The 19634-nt window shown below is 37.1% G+C and overlaps 1 protein-coding gene across 1 annotated transcript; it reads right to left on the reverse strand.

The window, feature by feature from the left end:
* Positions 1 to 16066: 16066 nt before the first annotated feature.
* On the reverse strand, positions 16067 to 18464 carry LOC130726693 (cationic peroxidase 1-like). The gene is made up of 4 exons (XM_057577989.1): positions 18193 to 18464; positions 17644 to 17835; positions 17359 to 17524; positions 16067 to 16724 (listed from the first exon to the last, which is right to left on the reverse strand). The coding sequence occupies exons 1-4, from the start codon at positions 18412 to 18414 to the stop codon at positions 16339 to 16341; spliced, it is 966 nt and encodes a 321-aa protein (XP_057433972.1). The 5' UTR covers positions 18415 to 18464; the 3' UTR covers positions 16067 to 16338.
* Between the last annotated feature and the right edge of the window lie 1170 nt (positions 18465 to 19634).

Raw genomic sequence — 19634 nt, forward strand, 5'->3', positions numbered from 1 at the left:
CACAAGGATTATACTCCAACTGACCAAATCAAGACATACATGACGCATAGTGAAATAATTTAATCAAATATAAAGCAAGAGATTGAATTGAAATCAGAGTTTATGTCATCAAATACATCATATACAATCTTAAGTAAATGGTTAGCTACGCATAGTAATATGCGAATACAAAACCACAACAAAAAACATAGCTAACATCCTAGTATAACTGTAAAGGTTGAATATTTTTCTTTGGAGTCCTTCTTTTTCTCCGCGCCATGTTGGAAGAATTCTCTCTTAAACGACACACTTTGCTGCTCTGTCAATCTTCTGTAAAAGTTGCTACGACACATTTTGTGCGATGAAGCATGACCATTCCTATTGAGTGGCACGGTCGTGCCTACTTGAGTGGCACGATCGTGCTGCTTAAATATTTGTCACCTTGGACGTGTCTTCTTTCACCATGAGTGTGGCACTCAACAGGATGCACATTCGTGGCCCTAGTCTACCACAACCTAGTCCTCAAGTCGGACCAGATTCTTTTTTCTTTGGCTCATTTTCATTTTTTCCAACACTTTTCATCTTTTATGCTCTTTACATGACTTAGGGCGTGTTTGGTTCAACTAGGGTAGGGGAGGGATGAATTTTAGTGAAGTGGAGGGGATGAGAGAGATTTTAATACTTATTATGATTGGTTCATAGGAGGGAATGGAGAGGGAAAAAACTCTTTTTTATATTGTTGATCAGGGAAGAGAGAGATTTCATAATTAATTTACTTTTATACACTTTTATGTATTTCTTTGTATTTAGCAACACAAGGTAACATCATTATGTGCAAGGAGAAATTTTACTCACCTCCCTGAGGTTTATGATTACTGCATCGACCTCTCATCTATTTTGCAAAGTGCATTGACCTCCCATTCTTCATATATCACTTAGAATAATAGAAGGGTAGTGAGTATTATAATGACAAATATTTTGGGAGGGCAATGCAATATTGATAAACTTTGGGGAGTTTAGTGCAGTGTTCACAATAAAATAAGAGTAGTTAGTGTCTTTTCACATAATAGAGGGGATATCGGTGTAATAATGATAAACTTCAATGGCATGTTTTTTTTGGATGTATATGCCAATGAAATAAAAGGAAAAATATAGGTAATAAAGTAAGGATATGGGGTAGTTACAACACCTTTCATATGACCCAATTACTCCATTACTTCATAGGGAGGAATTTGGATTCTTTGGGATACGACTGTCTTAGATATCCAGATCCTGGTCTCTCACTGTCAATTTGTTCACACTAAGGTGTGAGTTCTTGGTAATACTCAAGAGTCCTTCGTCACCTTTGTTTATGGCAGCCCCCAAGCTCCTCTCATGTCTGTGCTTTGGGAGAAGCTTAACCCTTCTTTGATGTTCCTTGGCTTGTCAAGGGGGATTTTAATGCTTATCTTAAAGTCGGTGATAAAGATGGTGGTAATGGCCTAATTGTTTCTAGCATGCAGCGTTTTCATTCTTGTCTTGTAGCCTGTGGTTTTTCAGATATGGGGTTCAAATGGCGTCCTTTCACCTGAGAAGGTAGGGATGTGAAGGAGAGAATTGAAAGAAGGGTGTGTAACACTCGTTGGATGCACTGTTTTCTAGAGTCATCCATTCTCCACTTGCCTCAGTTGAAATCTGATCATAAGCCCATCCTCATGGAAGCCGCTGGTATTGTGGAGCATCCTCCCTTTGTGAGGCCTTTCCGTTTCTTAGCTAGTTGGCTCACTCATGATGACTTTCCCCGTGTTGTTAAGAGCTCGTGGGGAGGGGGGATGATTGGCTAACGGCGTCGTGAGGTTTCAGTGAGGATGTGGTTGCTTAGAACCATGAGGTCTTTATTAACATTCTTTAGAAAAAGAGGCGCTTGATTAGGAGGTTGGAGGGTATTAATCAGTGGCACAATACGTCCTTTGATAGAGGACTTGATCATCTTCAGCGGAAACTGCTACTCTAGTTTGCTAGAAGAGGAATCGCATTGAGGCACTTGTAGGCGATGATGGGAGTTTGATCACTGACTATGATGCTCTTAGGGGCATGACTTATAATTTCTATCGTGATACTTATTTGGAGGATGGTGGAGGGGGATCCCTTGACTGTTATACTTCCTTTAACCATCTCTAAGGCTTTTCTTGATCTTGTGCAAGCTGAGCTAAGTGACAGTGAGGTAAAGGATGCAATTTTTAGCATGGGGCCTCTAAAAGCCCCTGGGCTAGATGGTTTCCAGCCAATCTTTTTCCAATCTCAGTGGCAGTATGCGGGGGTCACTACAATTGATTTTCCTTTGAAGTGCTTCGCGAATCCAACTCTCATAATTCAGGTTAATGAGACATCGTAAGTTCTGATCCCGAAGATAGAGAGTCTGGCGAGAATTACTCACTTCAGGCCCATCTCTCTTTGCAATGTGATCTACAAAACAGTGACTAAAGTTATCACTAATAGATTGCGTCTGGTCATGGGCGATTTGGTTGCTCCAAACCAATGTAGTTTTGTTCCTGGTAGACACAGCTCAGATAATATTATTGTTGTCAAGGAGGTGTTTCACTCAATGAGGACTTTGAGATGAGAGAAGGGGTGGCTAGCCATGAAGGTTGACTTGGAGAAAGCTTATGACCGTCTTAGGTGGTCCTTTCTCCTTGATACTTTGCCGCTGATTGGTTTGGGGGATCATAGGTGATCTCTTATCATGCAGTGTATTACTTCTTATAGCTTCCAAGTTTGTTTTAATGGGGATAGAACTGAATTCTTTCGTCCTTAGAGGAGCCTTCGACAAGGGGATCCCCTCTCTCCCTACCTATTTGTGTTGTGTATGGAGAGGCTAGCGCATCGGATCAATGATGCTATTGTATGTGGAGATTGGAAGACAATCAAGCTATCTAGGAATGGTCCGCTGATTTCTCACATTTTCTTTCCAGATGACCTTCTCTTATTTCGCGAAGCTTCCATGGATCAAATGGATTCTATTGTAGCTTGCTTGGGAGACTTTTTCACTGCTTCTGGAATGAAGGTTAGTGTTGCAAAGACTAAGATGATGGTATCGTCTAATGTGGGTGTTAAATGTCGCTGATCAGCTTTGTAGTGTGGCGGGTATCTCTTTGACTAATGACCTTGGGCATTTCTTGGGTGTTCCTCTTGTGCACCAACTAGAAAATGCGAGCACTTACCAGTATCTCCTTGCCATAACTCAAAGAAGATTGTCCTCTTGGCGTTCTCATGTCCTGAATTTTACGGGGAGAGTAACGCTTGCAAAGTGTCAGCACCCAATTTTATCCTTCATTTATAAATGTAAATTATATTATTAGTATTATTATAATTTTTTTTTAAGTTATTAAAAAAACAAAAGAAGAAGAAAAGGAAGTCACGTGAGTGACTAAAAAAGGGGGGGGGGGGGGAATAGAGCCACTTGTGGTGGTGGTGAAAACAGGGGACGCAAGGAAACTTGATGGTAGCCTTTGGTAGACAGGTGAGAAGGGAACGGAATGGGACACATGAGTTCCGTTCTGTGTTTGTCATGTTTTTAAGACGGAACGGAACGGGACAAAAGACTCTAGGAACGGGACATTTTGGTTCCCTGGAAAATGGTGGAATGGAAGGGAACAGAACATAACACTCTCTTAAAAAATTTGCAAGTTCAAAAATACCCTTAATTTATATTTGATATTTTATGTATCTAAACAGTTTAAAATCACTTCTAAAATTGAAAGCACTTATTATATTTGTAGACAAAGTTAGATGAAAATCTACTTTTTCAAAAAAACACTTAAAATTAAATCAATTATTTTTTCAAAAGTAAAATCACTTTTTGTAAGCAATTATAAACGAGTCAATTAGAGTGCGTTTGATTCAACTTATTTTGGAAAAAAATCACTTTTTAATAAAAATCACTTTTAAAATAAAAATTTCAATTTTTTAATCAAAATATCACTTTTTGTGTTTGTTTCAGGTGAAGCTGAAAACCGATTATTTAAAACAGATAATTTAGCTTATTATGAAAATCTATGATGATAGATGAGAGGAGATAAAAAAAATGATTTTATTTGAGTAGTCAAACACGAATCAACTTAGTTAAAATAAAATCAATTATTTTTTCAAAAGTATAATCAGTTTTTGTAAGCAATGATAAACCAGCCAATTAGAGTGCGTTTGATTCAACTTATTTTGGAAAAAAACACTTTTTAATAAAAAAAAATCACTTTTAAAATCAAAAAATCACTTGATAATCAAAATATCACTTTTTGCGTTTGTTTCCGTTGAAGCCGAAAACAGATTATTTGAAATAGTTACTTTTGCTTATCATGAAAATCTATGATGATAGATGAGAAGAGATAAAAAAAAAGTTATTTTAATTATAGTAGTCAAACACGAATCAACTTAATTAAAATAAAATCAATTATTTTTTCAAAAGTAAAATCAGTTTTTGTAAGCAATGATAAACGAGTCAATTAGAGTGCGTTTGTTTCGACTTATTTTGAAAAAATCACTTTTTAATCAATAAAATCACTTTTAAAATCAAAAAATCACTTTTTGTGTTTGTTTCAGCTGAAGCTGAAAATAGATTATTTGAAACAGTTACTTTAACTTATAATGAAAATCTATGATGATAGATGAGAGGAGATGAAAAAAAGTGATTTTAAATTGAGTTCAATTTGTTTTCATCAATCAAATACTAAACATGCAGGGTTATATATGTAATTAAAATCATGGTTCTGTTCTATTGACTTGGAGTTACCAAACACAACACACACAACACACAGAACATTATTGTCTCATTCCATCCTGTTCTGTCCCGTTCCGTTCTGTCCCGTTTTGTCCTGTTCCGTCACCAAACGCTACCCTCGGATGAGTAAAGAAGAAAAGAGTCAAAATTAGGGTAAAGCATATACTCGCATTAGCTGTGGCAAGTAGGGAATAGGGAGATGATTAAAAATTAGATAGTTGTAGGGGTAGAAGATAAAATGCAGGTTGGAAAACTTATTTCTTAAGAATTCATCATAAATAAGCTGTTTGATCAAATTTAATTTTCACCACCTTCACCTTCTGACAGTACAAAAAAGAAACATTAAAAGAAAGAAGAGAAAGGGAAAAGCAAGCAACTTGCAGTGGCAGTAAAAACAGGGCATATGATGATTCAAAAAACAGGGAAAACAGAGGATAGAGGAGCCGAAACTAATGAACAAAATTGCAGACAAAAAAACTGATTTTACAGGACTTCGATTAGAATGCTCAACAAATTGCCTATCACCATGAGTATGACTAAGCAGCTTGCAAGCAGTACTTTGAGTCTATAAAAGGAGAATCAAAACTGAGAGAGGGGGATGGACACTTGAGGAAAATGAGAGAATAAAACAGAGGATGGGAAGAACCGAACAATAAAGAAAAAATCATCTTCATCCTCCAATTATTTTCTCCTTCTGATAGAGAAAACCATCATCCACCACCATACCTCTTTCGCCAACAACCTCAAATCGCAGCCAGAAGGGAAGAAGAAAGGAAGTAACATACACTGGAATTGGTTCAAGCTTCCCACACCGCCAACCATCACCAACCAATCTCAACCTACCCCAGCCGAGCGCCACCGTCACCGAACCAGCCCTCTTTTCTAATCCACTCCTTTCACGGTTCTCTCTGTCTCTCCCTTTTCTCTCTTTATTTCCTCGAATCCGGATCCTCTCCGGCCAACATTTGCATCCAACGTTGTGCCACTTTCTCTTGTACACATGTTTTAGTAATTAGGTTAGCATATGTTTTGTGTTGGACCTAACGTGTTTTTTCAGTGTGTGAGTTAATTTTGTGTTGTGTTGGGCTGATATGTTTAGGGTGTATTTGTTCTAAATATTTTCTTGTTTTGTTGTAAATATGTGTTTAGTTTTAAGGCTTAATCCTCAAATTAGTCCCTGTCTTTGTTTCGCCGTCTGAACCAGGTCCCTGACCGGAAAAATTTGTGGCATCAATCCCTCTTGTTCAAAAATGTTTGGAGCCAGTCCTCGCCGGAGCCCGGAGCTCCGGCGAGTGATGAAATGGCATGATGATTGTATTAATGAAGTTGATGTGGCTTTAAAAAAATTAAAAAATTAAAAAATTAATCAACATAAATTAAGTATTTCTAATCCTAACCCTAAATTAATTAACCTAATCTAATTTCCCCCCAATCTTTTCCTAATTCCCCCCAAATTACCCCAATTCCATCAATTGAAATTAGGGTTCATCACAGCTTCTCCTCTGCTGATCTTCTTCTTCCTCTCCCCTCTATTCCTCAATCGTGTTCATCTTCCTCTTCTCTTCTCTTCTCTGTTCCTCTTCTCCTCACCCATTCCTCTTCTCTTCTCGCGTTCATCTTTCTCCTTGTCTTCCGAAACCCAGCAACCCCAAATCGCGAAAAGAACCCAGATCCTTTGCAAATGGCGGTGCCTTTCTTGCGATCGGTTGCAGATGGTGGTGGATTTGGGGTTCTAGGGTGCGAAAACGGTGTTCACAGATCCATCCTCTCTCTCACCCTCTTCTCCTTCTCTTTCTCTCATAAACTCAGACTGAGGGGTTTGAGGTTAAGGGTGGCGGTGGGGAGTGGATGGTGGGGAGTGGATGGGTGGTTTGGGTTTCAGTTGGGGTTAAGGGTGGTGGTGGGGAGTAGGTGGGTATGGTGGGAGAGTGAGGAAGATGAGAAGATGGAGACAATTTGTATCTCAGAAAAGAATCAATGAAGATTTGAAGAGGGTAGAAAAGTGATGATGATGATGGTGGGGTTGAGGTTGAGGGCTCCATGGGTTCTGTTCGCGCATTTTCTTCTGTTGATTTAGATCGGTTGCAGAGGAAAGGAATTGATGGGATGGTGGTATGCAACACCGTGAAAGGAATTGAAGATGGGTTGTAGAGGAAAGGAATTGATGATGGTATGCAACACCGTGATGATGAATGGAATTAGTTGATGATAGAATGAGTTTAGTTGATTTGTGTCTGTGTTGCCATTTCCTTTGATTTTAATTTGTAAATAGTTGGAAGATGTTTTGATTTTCTGGAAATAGAAGAAATTTTAGGAAAATATTGGGGGGAAATATGTTTAAGTGAATTAAGTTAGGGTTAGGATTTTAACAACTTAATTTATATTAATTAAATGTTGATTTTTTTTATTTTTTAAGTGCCACGTCACCTTTATTTAAACAGTCAGCATGCCACTTCATCCCTCGCCGGAGCTCGGAGCTCCGGCGAGGACTGGCTCCAAACATTTTTGAACAAGAGGGATTGATGCCACAAATTTTTCCGGTCAGGGACCTGGTTCAGACGGCGAAACAAAGACAGGGACTAATTTGAGGATTAAGCCTAGTTTTAAATATACAAAATCAAAAAGATATGCTTTCATTATCATAACAAATTTAAAAATCCAAAAACATGGAAAAATCTAAAGAAAACCCAAAAAAAAAAACTTTTTCGTAAATCACAAAAAAGGTCAATATCTCTTTTAAAAAAAAAAATCCTTTCTTAATCAAATTTAAATCATGTTAGAACTACGTAGCCTTTATGTCTCCTCACAGAGAATACGTAGGCCGGGATTTAATTCTTGACAGACACTAAAAAAAATAGAAAACCTTAGGGTTCCATGTAAATAATCATCTTCTTTCAAGTGTAAATATTAAATCATATATAGGATATCAAAATTTAAATCTTTTTTTTGGGGTAAAATGAACATTTTTTAAGTTGTCGGTTTTTGCACAATTAATCAGAAGTAACCGTTTCTTACGGACGTCGTGGGGTGCTAATACCTTCCCCATACGTAAATGACTCCCGAACCGAGAACTCTGTCGCAGACCAGATTTTCTCTTTATTTCAAGGGTTCCAATTTCCCTTAATAAATTGGTGACGACTCTTTTGATTTAAAAACTTTTATGCGTCGTCCCGCCGCGACCCGGTTGCGACACAAAGTGAGTTATTGCAGCCCTTCCTACTTATTGCATGCAAACAAACCTTCTCCCGAAGGAAGTTTGTAATAAGTTAGAAAAAATACAATGAGATTTTATTTGGGGTTCTTCTAGTGGCAACTGTGCAGCTCATCCAGTGGCGTGGGAAAATTTCCAGCGGTGGCAAGCCGGAATGATATTCGACCTAATTTATCCCCTCTGCGGTGAAGACCCTGAGACGATCTTCCATCTTTTCCTTGACTGTCGTTGCATTCATCCACAATGGAACGAGCTTGTCTGCGCGCGTCTTCAACCTGCTTTCTTCGCCACTGATTTTTGGTCGTGGCTTCTTGATCACCTGCGGGAAGGCTCATTGTCTAATATGGGTCGAGGAGTTGCTCTGGATTTTGGCTTGCTTCTTTGGGTGATTTGTACCATGCGCGCGAATTTCGTCTTCCAGGGGGTGGATTTTGATCTTCATCATGTTCTTACCACATCTTTGTGCCTGCAATTGCAGCACTCTCAGTGTCGTGCATTAGTGCAACAAACTTGTTTGCTTGGCCGGAGTGAGTTTCGCCTTGCCCAAGTTCGCTGGGTTCCTCTCTCTCCAACTTAGGTCAAGTGAAATTGTGATGGCTCGGTGAAAGGGCCCCTGAAGCTGGCGGCGTGTGGCGGTGTGGCGCGAGATTCCAATGGCAGGTGGCTTTTCAGTTTTAGAAGAAACCTGGGCACTTCCAATGTCTTGTGGGCGGAGCTCTGGGGCATCTTTACAGTCTTTACAGAAGCTTGGACCAGAGTATTTCCGAGGGTGCTTGTTGAGAGTGATTATAGTGTTGCTATCCAGCTCATTAATAATGGTTGTGATGAGCTACACCTGTATAGTGGCCTTGTGAATCAGATTCGAGCTTCTATGGCGAATGCATGGGAGGTCCGGTGTGTGTGATAACCCGGGAATATAAGGGTATTTTTATGGGTCTTTTATTTTTTTTTAATTAATTTTCTGAGTTTTAATTAGTTTTTATGATAATTTTATAAAATTTTCGGATTTTTAATTATTTTAGGATTTTATGAGTTTTTATTTTGATTTTCTAGATTTTGTTAGTTTTTATCTATCTTTAATTAGGACTTTTTGAATTATAGATTGATTAGAATTTAATTGGTTTATTTTGAAATTTTTATCTTATTTGATGTTAAAATCAGGAATAATAGAGCTAATCTAGCTGGAATCTACCACGCACCTGCGGAGATCCAACGGTTGATATTTTCTTTCTACCACGTGCTACAATCGTGACGAAGGTCTACCGTAAGATTGGTGGTGCGCGGAGCACGGGAATACGTTTTTAAAGCTTGGACCAGTTGGTTGCTGACACGTGGCACCACTTTTAGATGACGCTTTTGCCAGTCAGAGGCACCACGTGAGGAAGGCTACGTCATTGATTGATTATATATTGAAAAAAAATACACAGAAGGGGATGGAACGTGAAATTGATATTGGAGAGCAACTTTTATTCAGTAGTTTTTTCGAGTAAACCCTAGCACCACTTTGAGCTTTTTAAAAACTCTTTTTATTTCAATAATTTATTTGATAATGGAAGTCATGTTTGACTAAATCTCCGTAGTTACTTGGGGTGTTCGGTTTGATTCTCTTGACCTTATGTTTTGATTTACTTTTAGACTCATGAATCCTATTTTTATTTATGAATTTCTCACCTTTTATCTATGAATTTTTTATGCATGAAGATTACTTTTGCATTTTTGTATGCGATTGAGAAATCGGTAGAAAATAGGGATCCGGTGATGAATTGATTAGGAATGCCTACACCTTAGAGATAAGGGTAATTTCTAATTGTGTTAGCTAGTATTTAAGTACTTTAATTTTCCAATTGAATTCGTCTAAGAACTAAGAGATTAGTGTTAGCGGTTTAACTGGAAGTTCTGCGTAGTTAAGAGATTATCACGTAGAAACTTAGGCAAACATCAAAAGTAAGTTAGGAAATTCATGAGTTAATTAGTCTATTAAGAACATAAGTGAGATTGATGAAATCCTACCCCAGGTACTTTCCCTTTTGATTGTTTTCAATACTACGTACTTGCTTTTCACTTTACTTTGCAATTAATTAAGTTCTTTTTCAACAGTTATTCACCCCCAAAACCTTTTGACTTAGTCTTTTTAGTTATTTAATAGGTTAAATTAATTTAGACGACTGCAATCCTTGAGTTCGATAATTTATTACTACTTAACGAATAGGTACACTTGCCTAAGAGTTATCAGTGTGCATGTGTGCAGGGAGGCTAACAAAGTTGCGGATTGTCTAGCTAGTATAGAGTTAGGACTTCATGTATTGGAGAGCCCCCCTAGGTGTTCCAACTTGCTCCTCTTTAATGTTTCAGGAGTCTCGTTTCCTCGGGTTATCCGAGTTTAGTTCTTTGTTTCGGGCTTAGGTCCTCCTTTTAACCAAAATGAAAAAAGAAAAAGAAAAAGAAGAGAAAAAGTCTTAGTAAATTAATAAAAATGTTTGCACTTGTTGTGCTTAACATATGATCACCTAGTTTGAAAAATTCTATAGCCTCGTGCTTATCCTGTTTTTCTATATCCTACCTTGCAAATTGCATCCAAAACCCCATTACAACCTTATGAAGTCTCTCTAACTTTACACTTTGCTTCTTCATTTGGTACAAAGTTGATTGATCTACATATCAATTGCATTGTGTTTGTATTATCAAATTGAGTGAATTCTTCATATATACAAGTGACTTGTATGCTCTGATGAGGGGAGACTGAAAACTTTTATGCATGCTTTTAATGACCCCTTTCAGATGAAAATATTCCAAGCTTGATCTGTTAGTAGGATGGTGACGCACATCTTTTTCTTATAGTCTAAGAGAGAGTCTGCTTGAGGTCAAGTAGAGTTTAAGTGTGGTAAAGTTGATGCGCATCTAAGATGCATCATAATTGCTTTTATTTCACTAGTATTTTACACCTAATTGATGCACTTCTTATACAATACTCATGTTCTTTCATGTGTATTTGCATAATGCAGGTAAAATGAGAAAAAGATAGTGTAGGGGATTCAAACAACTCTTTTCGCACGGAGTAGTAGAGCGAGAAATCACAGATAAAGCACACAACATCTTTGGTCACGCAGTTCGTGAAGGTATGAAAAACGATAAAAAGGGGGGGGGGGTTTGAATAGCGTTTTCAATCTAAAACCTTTCTCACTTGAGATTTTAACAAATCTCTTTGAACACCAAAGATAAAAGTGCTAAGATAAGAGTTTGAGGAAAGCACACAATGATTTTATCCTGGTTCACTTGATAAATCCCTCAACCTAATTCAGTCCACCCGTTAAGGTGATTTCTTCCTTCTTAGAATGAAGGCAATCCACTAATCAGAGTTTGTTACAACTGCACTTGCAACATGCAAAGTGACTAACAATACACTGACTTAGCTATCACTAAGATTCACTCTCTTAGTCTTCTCAAGGATCCGACCAACGTTGGTCTCCTTATGGAAAAACAAACAACTGTTTGAAGGTTTGGATTTACAAAGAAATGCTTCTCAGAAAGCTAATAGTAAACACAATAAGTACAATATGAAGAAAGACTGCTTAAAAGAATATTTGAATTTCGCGTGAGCTTTAACAAAGTTTCTTCTTCTAGCAGCATCTTTCATCTTTAGCCTCTTTGTATACTCCAAGGAATAAGGTTTGGAAGTTTGCATGGAATGCTACCGTTGGAGGGCAGATCTGGGTTTTCCAGGTTCTGTTGTGGCTGAATAAGTTAGGTAAGGTTGTCAGGAATGGTACAATTGCTTTTGTACTTTGGATAGTGACATGACCTTTATCCTAGTTGACTTCTGATCAGAGCGACGCTTCATATTGGAACTTGTGAAGCTTGGTGATCAGAGTTAGAGGGAAGCTTGGATCCTCTGACCTTTGTACCTTCTGCTTTTGGACTCAGAGGAGAAGTACTTGGTCTTCAGAGCCAGCTTACTCTTGGACTTCAGAATATTCACTACTCAGCTTCTGGACCTTCAGAGCTTCTGAACCTTCAGAGCTTCTGATCCTTCAGAGCTTCAATTGAATCCATATCAGAGCTTTACTATCTTCAGATCTTCTGAAGCTTAATCTACTGTTCAGATTGAACATAGTGAGTGCGAAAGCGTTGCGGAGGTTACTCTTTTAGCAAAGTTCTTCTGAATTATGTGAAATAAGACCAGAGTCATAGCCTGTCATTAGAACACTCAGAAAACAATGTTAGAGTACCATAATTGTTCATACACAATAGTTAACATGTAATCATCAAAACATAGAGTTGTACTACTAGATCAAAACTTGATCTTACAGTTCGGCCAAATTGCCTACCTCTACGGCTATAGAGTAGCTATAGCTCCTTTGTATTACTTGTGGCATGAAGCATGTGGTACCAATTACAACTTTTAGTGTTACATTGTTATCCTATTTATAGTGGATTCTATTGATCTCTATTTTACAATAAAATCCTAATAAATCCTATAACAATCCCTTAAAACCTTTTACAATCCACATTAAATCAAATCCTAATAAACTAAATATTTTAGCCCAAAATATAATGAGCCAAATCTCAACAATCTCCACCTTGGCGAATTCCGAACTCCCCTATGAAGATCTGCTGCTTTAGTTTCTTGATTCTGATTTTTGGGATTGAACTCCACCTTGCTCAACACCCTATTGCTTCACTCCTCCACCTTGGCATCCATCCACTTCTCCTTCCCCGGCGTGGCCATCGCCTCTTGAGAGTAGACAGATTTTCACCTTGTTCCGTGTCTTTCAGATCCGTCAGTTTCTCCTCTCACAACGACTTATGCAATCCTTGTTGACCTCCCTTCGCAGCAGAAGATATCAGCTGTCACTATGGTTACTAACCATCGGCCCCTCCGCAGAAGTTACCCGGTCGTTACCATGGTTACTAACCATCGGCCCCTCTACGGAAGTTGTCCAGCAGTTACCATGGTCTCACGAACCATCAGCTCTGATACCACTTGTAGGGGATTCAAACACCTCTCTTGCACGAAGTAGTAGAGCGAGAAATCACAGATAAAGCACACAACATATTTGATCACGCAGTTTGGCCAAATTGTCTACCTCTGCGGCTATAAAGTAGCTATATCTCCTTTGTATTACTTGTGGCATGAAGCATGTGGTACCAAGTACAACTGCTGAACAATCAGGCATTCGCAGACCTGATTTTGTGAAGATTTAGAAAAGATTTAGATAACAAAGATTGTTACTTGATGAACAAGTTTATTTATTAGTATAAATAAGTGAGGTTTAGGCTTTTGTTAGAAACAACCTCTTAACCACACCACCTCATCTCACCATAACCTCCTCCTCCTCCTTTCTCTCTCTCTATTTTCTATTATGAGTTGCTAAACTCCATAGTTAGTCTTAGGATTTTTAATATTCTTGTGTTTGCAAACTTGAGGTTCTATTCTTAATGCGAATTTGTTCTTATTAATTCTCTACATCTCTATTTCTGATCTAGGGTTTGCTTAATTCCGTAGTTTTAGAAATAAGAGTTGATGCGTGTTCGCTTAGTTCATGTTAGTTCGTAACTGTTTCTTGATCGCTTAGTTTAGGAAACTGTGAATTAATTTTCGCTTAGTTAATTAGTTCTCACGAATTAGGGAATTGATAAGGAAGAATTAATCTTTTGAAACCAATGAAGGTTTGTTGCACTTGAATGTTATAATCCGATGACTAACACTTTCTCTTATATGATTAAATCTCTTTTAATTTCTGTTTGCTTACTTTACAATCAAATCAACCAAACCCCCTTTTTAATTGCTTTGTTTTACTCTATTATCAATTAATACTTCACCGAGTCCTCGTGAGATCGATCCTGGTGTTCAACACCTTGTACTGCATTCAAAGCAGAATACTTTGACACGCACCCGCGACAGTGCGTTCATATGGAAGTTGTCCAGCCGTTACCATGGTCTCACGAACCATCGGCTCTGATACCACTTGTAGGGGATTCAAACACCTCTCTTCGCACGGAGTAGTGGAGCGAGAAATCACAGATAAAGCACACAACATCTTTGGTCACGCAGTTCGGCCAAATTGCCTACCTCTACGGCTATAGAGTAGCTATAGCTCCTTTGTATTACTTGTGGCATGAAGCATGTGGTACCAAGTACAACTTTTAGGGTTACATTGTTATTTTATTTATAATGGATTCTATTGATCTCTATTTTACAATAAAATCCTAATAAATTCTAACAATCCCTTAAATCTTTTTACAATCCACATTAAATCAAATCCTAATAAACTAAAGATTTTAGCCCAAAATATAATGAGCCAAATCTCAACAGATAAAAAACAGGAATAATGAGATTAAATGGATGACGAACGTGGATCCAGATATGCCAACGAAGAGACACGGTGGTGCGTTCTAAGCCACAATCGTGCTAATTAAAATAAAAGACTATGACCATGTATTAACTCTTCTCGTCTGTGCTAATGTGTTATAATTAAAGTTATCATAGCAATTTTAAACCCCATTATTATATATGTTAAGTTCTTAATTCAGTTTCATATTTGTGATTTTTTTTCTTCGCTTAATTCTATTTTTTTTAGAACAAAAGATAATTTTATTGAATAAGAAGATTATATGAGAAATAGAACAAGCAAATCCCCTATGAAAGCCACCTTTGAGAAAGGGTCTCATTAAAACCTTACAAGGAAAAACCCATTAAGGAGAAAATCAAGTGAAGAAAAAAGAGTACTAAAATCCCTAAGAGAGCTTTCAAATACACAACCTCCCAAAATCCTCACCAAGCCACCCACGAACTAAACAACCCAAAAACCCCTAAGCTGGTATGCAAACCATTATATTTAGAGTAATTAACCATATCAATAGTAATTAATTGGCTCTTAATCAGAGAGATAATTTATACAATCAATAAGAGAGAATGAGTATAGGGGAATTAACGATAACTCGCTCCTAACACGAGTTTTTCGAATTTTGTTGTTGTATGTTTTCAACTTCCTACGATTAGGTAATGAAATACCTTTAGGACACCTTTATGCAACTTCATTTGCCTATTTTCACTTATCATCTTACAATGATATTTGCTTGCAAGTTAGTGCAAACTGGTAGGGCGCTTAGCAACAAATTAAGAGTGAGCTATGGTTGGCATAATAAATAATTAGGATAACACATTGTAGCAGGGGATGATTCAATATCATTGCGATTCTGAGCTCTTTAATACTTAATCTTATCTCCAATAAATGCTTTATTTGCATACTCACAACTTAACACAACCTAAAGGTTGTTAGTCCACATAGTCCCTTAATTGAGTTCAATAAGTGGGACTTACAATCCTATATTACTTACGTGATAAGATATACTTACTCGTAACAAACGTGTTTTATTTTAACGCGACAATAAGTGACTAGTCTTTTCCAACCAGGAGTGAATGATGCAGAACACTAAGCGAACATCACTTAACTAAGGTGCAAATGGTTAGGTGTGGTCGACCATCTACCCAAGTCTTTGTAGTTCTATACAATAAACTTGTTCTCCTTCTTAGCCGATACAAATGGGAGCATGTATGTGTTGATCGTTCATTCAAAAAATATGAAGCATGTTTCAATTCTAGAATTCAAAGTGTTCAGTCTATTTTTCTTTAGGCTTCTGAGCCATTGTGTATGAATATTAAGTTTTATTATAGAAGAATTGCTCCTTATTTTCACTTCACATCTATATTGAGTGTCAAGTCTATTGTCCATTTACTTGTCTATAGCCAGCAGTCCACATTCAAAATCAAGACCAAACTATTTCTCTGTTGTAATAGTCTGTTTCCTTATCCAAAAATTATCAAAGCTAAAAATAAGCAGGTCCACAAAACATGCTAACAAGTTTTGCTGCATCTTCAAATGTTTAAAAGAATTGATGCAATTAAATTAGCTACTCTTAGATCCATAACTTTTCCATGCTGGTTTAACTAGATCGCATAAAATTCATAGTTGATAACCTTGCCACCGCACAGAACTGATCAAATCAAAAGGAATCTTAAGAATATATATGCTGCAGCAAAATAACCAAGACGCTGTTCATTCCTACTCTGAAATAGTGGAAAACAGAATGTGATGCTGAGGGCCAATTATTAAACAACTTCAAATACTAACTTTTATATATTCCATCAAAGGGAAAATATCCTCATTCATAGGAATGAGTAATTAATTACCATTATTTTTCAATCAACACTCAATCCATGACTGACTACCACACATTACAATTGATAAATTCATAATGAAGAACTAAAAGAACACCTTAAGTACTGCCACATTTCAGATTCTTAGAACATTATGACTAGACACATACTAGGAAAAAGCATAATACATGAAATATTGATGTGCATTTTTTGCTCATCATACTACTTGTGCCAATTTTAGTTGACTTTGCGGCAATTGGTACGAATCTGACCATTTTTCCCAGTTAAAGGACTGAGGTTTCCCATTTTCACCATGGCACTTGCAAAGTCTGCACTGAAAGTGGAAGAGCTTGTGCTATAGGTAGTGACCTGTGAGTCAGTTGAACCGCCGCTAAAGAGCTGCTGATCAGAATGCAGGAGTCCTTTCTTGTTTACAAGATTCTTGAAATAAGAATTGTCAAATAACACTTTGGTGGTAACATCAAGTGGGGAGAGGTTGCTGTCACCCCCAGTGCTTGTGCAATTTGACTTCACTGATGTTGCAAAGTCTGAATCAATGTTGGTCTCGTTATAAATCCTGCCTCGGAACATCTGGCACCTGGCTTGCCCTGTTGTGTGAGCTCCTATAGATACAAGTTTCATGAAAAGACAACAAAAGAAGTGTTTAGATAACTCTAGGTTAAATCATATGTGATTATGTTGACATAATTTTAATCATGAGGGTTGTCAAAATAAGATAAGTAGGTTTGATACTATAGTATATAAGTTAGACTTTTATAAGTCCATATTGTTTAAGCATTTTGGATCAGACCACACTCTAACAAAACCTGATACTATCCTCAATCTAGGTACATTATTTTGATTCTGAAACCCACCTTCGAAGTCCAATTATTGGTATCAGAGTCAAAATAGCCACTTGATCCAGAGAAAAAAAATATCACATTGGGCATATGAGACTCAAGTTTGTATATAACAGAGCACAAGTTCAAACATGACTTTTGAGGTTCCGTTTGAGTACAAACTTCAACACTACAAGTCCAACAAGATCAAATAATTAAGTTGAACATGAGGGGAGTGTCAAAATAACATATATAATTAAGTCCCACATGAATGGGTTTGATACTAATGTTAGATTGTCTTAATGCATTTTGGGTCAGACCACACTTCAACCAAATCCATCCTACTCAATCTATGGGTACATTTTGGGCCCACACTTTCAAGCCCAACAAGGGTTTAATCGATTTTTATTATGTTTACCTGAGAGGACTACCATCTCTTGGGTGGTGAAGCCTTTATTTGAAAAAGCAGAGATGAGGTCGCTGAGATCCATTAGAGGGGATGGGATATCACTTGTGGCACCATCTTTGCTTGCAGTAGTTGAGTCTCTTCTGCCTAATCCAACACTCCATGATGGACCTCCCAACTGTGAAATATAATGAAGAAGATCACAGAACATGTCAATCAGCCAATTTGCGCCAATTAATTTTAGGTACCTTAATTTTATCAAGAAATTTTGACAGATTGATGTCAATCTAGACTTACTGCTACAACAGAATCACGAGCAGCAACAGCAACAATATCTGCACAAGAAACAATTCCAGGACAAGCAGACTCCACCTGAGTTTTGATGTCGTCAATTACTTCAAAACCCCTCAGGGAGTTCACATTTGCACCAGCTGTCTTCTCTCCCGTGAAACTCGAAGTGTCATCTAATAGAACCGATGCATCACATCCCTGCAAATTTAATTTCATCTTTAACATATAGTCAACCAAGGTACAATTTCATGCATGCTAGCAAAATATAATGTGTAACGCATTGAATAATGCATGTATACTAGCTATTGGATCCAACTATTTTTGCATGATTTCAAATTTTCTATGATCATTTAAGTTCAATAACTTAGAAACTATCTAGAGGTTGAATTTGAAAAGAGGAGTACTATCAACACTTACTTTACAACACACGGAAATGAATGCATATATATTTATATACATATACATGCTTGCTCATGCAATTAAGGTGAGTGGATATGAATGCATGAGTCAGTGATGTGAGAAATGATATTGGAGAAGAGAGAAGAAAGAGCGTGCATTAACAAAGCAGTCATGGAAATGAAGACGGAGTAAGGACGCGCCCATGCGGTGTTCTTTGGCAACTGCACTGACCACTGCAGATTTAATGGTGGAGAGGGCTTTGGGGCATGTTGTGCCATAGAAATCTGAAGCTAGCTGATCAGCAGATATAGCTATGGCCAACAAGGAAAACAAAATGCAGAACCAAAATTTTTCATAATAATGTGAGTGAAAAGCCATTGTCAAAATAATTAAACTCAACGGGAATATTAAGTCAAGCACTTAAGATGTGATTGTGTGAGAGCACTTGTCTTCAAGCTTAATTTATAGTGAGGCATGCGCGCTCCATTTTGGACCCCATGCAACATTTGCCTTTGGTTAGTTATGAACTTTTTATCAACTTGGGTCTTTATTGGGTTTCAACCAAATTTTATTCTCTACTTTGTACACCCACCTAATAATTAAATTTTATCAAAATCAAACATGGAACCAATTATCCTAAAAGTTTAAGCTATAGAGTAAGAGTCATACAAATGATTTTATATTATTATTTCTAAAATGTTCTCACACACAAGAGCTCGTGGGGTGACAAGAATCGAACTCTATAACTGCTTGATCATACTAACCTCTCATACAATGTTAAAAAATTAATTATTCTAAAAGCTTAAACTATGTTGGGCAAGAGTAATAGAGTTGCTAATTCTTAATTGCATTAGTATCATAGTTGTAAAAGCTTAAACTATGTTGGGCAAGAGTAATAGAGTTGCTAATTTTGAGTTGCATTAGTATCATAGTTTGTAAGGAAACACATTGACGAGAAGAAAAACATGGGAGTGATTTGAAAAATAAAAACAAAAACGAAGAAAAAGATGAACATGTGGATTTTGTTTTGATATATAAAAAGATAAATTGCACCCTCTTGAGATTGAATCTAGAATCTCTCCCAGTACTCAATTTATATGTCTCATAGTTCTTATCACTTCCGCTATCATGCAGTAACATTAAATATGTGTGTTTAGATATTTATTGTGTACGTGTAATGTATCATATTAATTAAGTGTACGTGTAAATTTCTCCCGTTAACTCACTCTCCATAGGATAGAAAGAATCCTCAATGTTTAAGAAACTTAACATTGATACAACTGTGGTGTAACTCATTAGTTGCAAATGAATAGTAAAGAGATCCTAATTTTATTAAGAATAGTTGGAAAATTAATTTTTTAGGAAACATAAAGATTAAGTTTACCTTTGTAGTCGTTAATCGTGATACAAGAGCCGGCGGATGTAACGTTTTAATTCATAAACTATTGCAGTTTTTGAATGTGAACATGCGATCAAAGGAATCAACTTAGTCAACAGAATAATATCCAAAAGTGGAACCAAGTTCTGCCAATCTGCCAAACTTCAGAACATTCCAAGAGTATGATAATATTAATTAATAATAATAGCAAAAGTAAACG

Source organism: Lotus japonicus, chromosome 6 (genome assembly GCF_012489685.1).
Source record: "Lotus japonicus ecotype B-129 chromosome 6, LjGifu_v1.2".
NCBI classification, from domain to species: domain Eukaryota; kingdom Viridiplantae; phylum Streptophyta; class Magnoliopsida; order Fabales; family Fabaceae; genus Lotus; species Lotus japonicus.

What these genes read in the sequence shown, in the direction of transcription:
- LOC130726693 (XM_057577989.1), bottom strand. Translation starts at nt 18,414, where the DNA reads ATGGCTTTTCACTCACATTATTATGAAAAATTTTGGTTCTGCATTTTG. An exon ending in TCCATGACTGCTTTGTTAAT is followed by an intron (nt 17,836 to 18,192) that starts GCACGCTCTTTC and finishes TTAAATTTGCAG; the next exon opens with GGATGTGATGCATCGGTTCT. An exon ending in CTCGTGATTCTGTTGTAGCA is followed by an intron (nt 17,525 to 17,643) that starts GTAAGTCTAGAT and finishes TATATTTCACAG; the next exon opens with TTGGGAGGTCCATCATGGAG.